Genomic DNA, 4,338 nt, shown 5'->3' on the forward strand with positions numbered 1-4,338 from the left:
CATCTTATTTCGTTTATTTTTATAAATTTGTGTAGTTTAAAAAGCCACCTTGAACATCGCAAAAGTGTCATCGCAAAACTACAAAATGGGTCTCCGAAATCTATTCATATTCCGCTAAATAAAAAAGAAAAATCATATAGATTTTTCATCTAGGCTTCATAATCTTAGTCTCCTTGTTGTTCAATCTCGGCGGAAAACCAGAACTGATTGAGAATAAGTCGTCCAAATAGATTTTCATATTGAAATGTCAAAAGTATATTTTCAGAAAGTTTTTTTTTTTTATTCACATAAAGAACCGTTACAATACAGCATCTACTCGACTTATTCTATTATATCTTCTTCATTGAAATAAATAATGTACATAAAATTAAAAAATAATAATTTTAAAAATATTTGTAGCTACTTTAAACATAATTATTTATATATATTTTTATTTTTATAATGCAAGCATTGTAATGCTGCTGGCATTTCTGCTAAATGGAGGGCTTATTGTTGTGGTCTTTCTGAACGCGATTCTGCAATTTGCAATGGTCTCCGTGCTAAGGCATGTGTAAACATGGCATGCCTTGACAATAAATCTTATTGCTGTTATTCCAAGGTGTGGTCACTTTACTATTAATCATTTTAAATAGAGAAATGTTGAATTCATTTTATATAATAGTAAGTATATAAGTATATATATAAAGTGTTTCTGTGATATACACAAAAATGTACTTTAAACGAGCTATAACAATATTCTTATTAAAATCTTTCTTTGATTTCTCTCATCAACTTTGTATATGGATAAATTATATAGATATGCGATTAACCCCTGTACCAAGTTATTAAAAATTACTTTATGTATGTTTATTTACAGCTTAAAATGTCTTCACAATAATATCATGAGACTAATGTATTAAGAATACCGTAATACATTTTTATAAAGACAAGATTTATGATAAGTGGCCTCTAATTTATTTTCTACACGAAGTCGATTTACGTTGAGTGGAAATAAAATTGAATTCTGTTACATAAGTAAATGAGTTTACTGGAACATCAAGTTAGAATTAACTGATATAAATTAGTTTCTAATTCAGAATTGAAATTACTAAAAACTTTTGTTTGAAATTCCATTCATGGTTTCTGATGTACAAATGTCACAGTGTGTTTATTTCAAATATCCACTTATTATGATTGTAAATACAAATTAATTATCAAACAGTTCAATCTCGTTTAAGGAGCAATAATACAATAACAGAGACATTTATACTATAATATGATGATGTTTAATTAAGATTCCATGATAACGAAACGAGGAACATAAAATACTTGAATACTAAGTGAATAATAAATAAGAAGTTATGTGCGTTATATGCGGTTGCTTTCTGTTTGTAATACATTTGAAAACATATGGTCTTTGCATTTTAAGCGCCATCCCTAAACTCTATTTAATGGATGCTTCACAAAACACGCTATTTGAATATTATTTGAGCTTTATTAGAACACCTTGCTAATTAAACCATTATATTCTGTAAGAGAATGGTGGCCTTTGTTTGAAAATGGTTATCCACGATATCCTCGTAAATATGAATCATCACAAATTATGAGCACAAAATATAAAAGCCCAACAATCCCACTGAAAAGCAAAAAATCTCGCACAGTTTGTAATTTTTTTTCTGGGTTGTATTCAAAACAAATTTAAAAATATATATTTTTTTGCACATAAATCACACATGTAACAAATATTTACAAAACTTCTTTTTGTTGTAGTTTTATTATGTGATGAAATAATAAAACATGATGCTGACCTAATTAAGCCTTAAGGAAACGTATTTATTCCTCATAGTTATCAGAAACTCCAATGGGTTGCTCTGTGGTAGTGAATCGTGAACAAAAAAATAATGTTCAATAGTTTGAAATAACATTTTATAATATAAGATATTCTAATAACATTTAATTTATGTCATTAAAAATATTATTCCAATTAGTTTTAAGTTAAAAGACTTATTTTATAAATGTCTGCTTCTTTAAGTTACCTCCAAGACATTGACCTCTAAGACCATATTTTATGCCTTAGTGCCATATTTTGTATAATTATTATTGATAGTATCATACGTATACACACATAAATGATTAGAAGATACATTTACGTTTCTTAATAAAATGAGAATTAAACTTACACTAACTTAAAAAATAAGAAGTGATAATAAAATCATCTTTATAAATTAATTTTTAGGAGTAGATCCCACCAAAGCAAGATCAAAATTTTGCTCCTTTTTGCTTATCTCCTTTCTCTTTGATTACGACTTTAACTCCTGGTAAACGTTTTTTTTTAACGTCGCTAGGCAACTTATTAATGGAAGTGGACTAGAGCTATAGCGACTTTTTTAAGTTTTATATTAAATTTTGTTAAAATATCAAAATGATATATCAAGAATCTTGAGTAGCAAAGCTATAAATGTGTTAATTTTTATAGGAATTGCTTAAAAAACTTCAAAAATATTAGGAAAATATAATTTTTTTTAATAATAAATGGGGCATAGTAATTTTTGATAAAATTTTATATTGAGTTTTAAAGTGAAATTATAACGTCAACCTTCTTTAACGGTTACAGTTAAGCTAAATTATAATAAACAAAAGAAAAAATATCCAAGTAATTTATTGCACCAAAATACAACATTTCTGTCCATCTTCGCAGTCGGTCGCCCTGTCAACTGCGAGTCCACTTCGGCATCCGTCTGTAGTAATACATTCGCCTCCGTTTCGACGGCATATTGGCGATGGAGGAACTAAATTAATTTATTTTAACTGTTATAAGCATCATATAATACTGCCTATATAATCAATTCGCATACAAAAATGGGACACGAAACAGTATATATATATATATATAGAAAAAAGAAAAAAATATATATAATTAATTTATATTTAATTTATTCGGTCGTTGTCTATTTTTTAAAAGTTAATATTGTCATAATAATAATATATCTAGTACTTTAGTGTGTAGAGATTTGAATAAACGATATATTTTAGATTCATTTTGTAATTTTATTATGTTACATTTTTGCTGAAAAGTCGACTTCTGTGCTCTAAACCTGATCAAAGTCAGATGATTTGTCTCGGTGTTTGTTGTCTGGTTTTAATTATCTTCCGCCTACGATTTCATAATTATCTCTTTTACTATTCTGAATTCCAACGCAGAGTAGCCGCAGAGCGAAACAAACCCTGGCTCCCTTCAGTTCCGTATAAAAAGAATAAATCCTATTCCAACCACCGACCGTCAATGTTGACATTTCTAAATCAATTAGACTACTAGAATCAAGTTAAAACTAGTTACTGCAGTGAAGTTTTAGCGTCAGGCAAAATGCAGCATAGTAAAATTGCCTAGTAAATCCGAAAAATACTTTTGTTTATACAGACACTTTAATAAAACAAGAATCTATAAAAAAATAACAGACTTACTAGAGTCACAACATACAGATACGGAATTACATACTACTTCTTGAGTACGTAGACGATTTTTATACGGACATTGTCGAGATTCAACACAAATCCCTCCATTTAGAAGACACTGCTGCTCTTCATATGTATACAAATCAGCTGGAACAAAAAGGTTATTAAAATTTGTACTGTAATCGACACTGCAACATTTCGCATTCGTTTATGTAACTAGAGTGACGGCGTATGTAATATAATTTTGCAAATTATATGTGTAATACGTGGAACATACTGTACATAACAACTCGGGTAAATAAACCACCACTTACATTCGGCAAACACTTTCACATCACCTGACACCAAAACACACAAAAGTAGTAAATATTTAAGCAACATTATCAATGTTCAGCACGTACTGTGTCTGTTCCACTAATTGTTAATTGACGATGTTGTTGTATTTATATGAAACAACCCGCATAGTTACATAAAAATGCTAATTATCGTTATCACGTCCGTCTTCGTTTTATATTGAGTGATATTGAGCAATTCATTAATTTGGAGCGTGTGTTGTGGGCGTTTAGTGTCTCACTTTGATTAAGATTATTGAGATCCATGGGAAATTCGCTATACTACGGAAAGTTCTCAAATCAGTTGTAAGAAAATAAATTCAATCTTGGTCCTGATAGCTCATTATTTTTGATTTTCTTTATAATTTGTGTTACTCAAACTCAGGGGCCAGAGTAGTTACTTTCTATTAAATTTCGCTATAATATGATGGTTCCTTCAATGTGAGCAAGCTTGCTTATGTGTCATAGTTCCGTGGTGGAATCAGGATTCATAGTAGGTATTATGTTGGCACCTCCGTCAGTATCTACCATTTTTTAGTTTTCCAGTTTAAACGCAACTATTGAAGATAAAATT

The 4,338-nt window shown here is 29.2% G+C and overlaps 1 protein-coding gene across 1 annotated transcript; it reads right to left on the reverse strand.

Moving 5' to 3' along the window:
- Positions 1 to 2,620: 2,620 nt before the first annotated feature.
- LOC116779641 (uncharacterized) lies at positions 2,621 to 3,861 on the reverse strand. Its single transcript, XM_032674032.2, has 3 exons — positions 3,747 to 3,861; positions 3,442 to 3,579; positions 2,621 to 2,768 (listed from the first exon to the last, which is right to left on the reverse strand). The coding sequence occupies exons 1-3, from the start codon at positions 3,811 to 3,813 to the stop codon at positions 2,638 to 2,640; spliced, it is 336 nt and encodes a 111-aa protein (XP_032529923.2). The 5' UTR covers positions 3,814 to 3,861; the 3' UTR covers positions 2,621 to 2,637.
- Between the last annotated feature and the right edge of the window lie 477 nt (positions 3,862 to 4,338).

The sequence above is a fragment of the Danaus plexippus genome (assembly GCF_018135715.1).
Source record: "Danaus plexippus chromosome 3 unlocalized genomic scaffold, MEX_DaPlex mxdp_25, whole genome shotgun sequence".
In the NCBI taxonomy this organism is placed as follows: Eukaryota; Metazoa; Arthropoda; class Insecta; order Lepidoptera; family Nymphalidae; genus Danaus; species Danaus plexippus.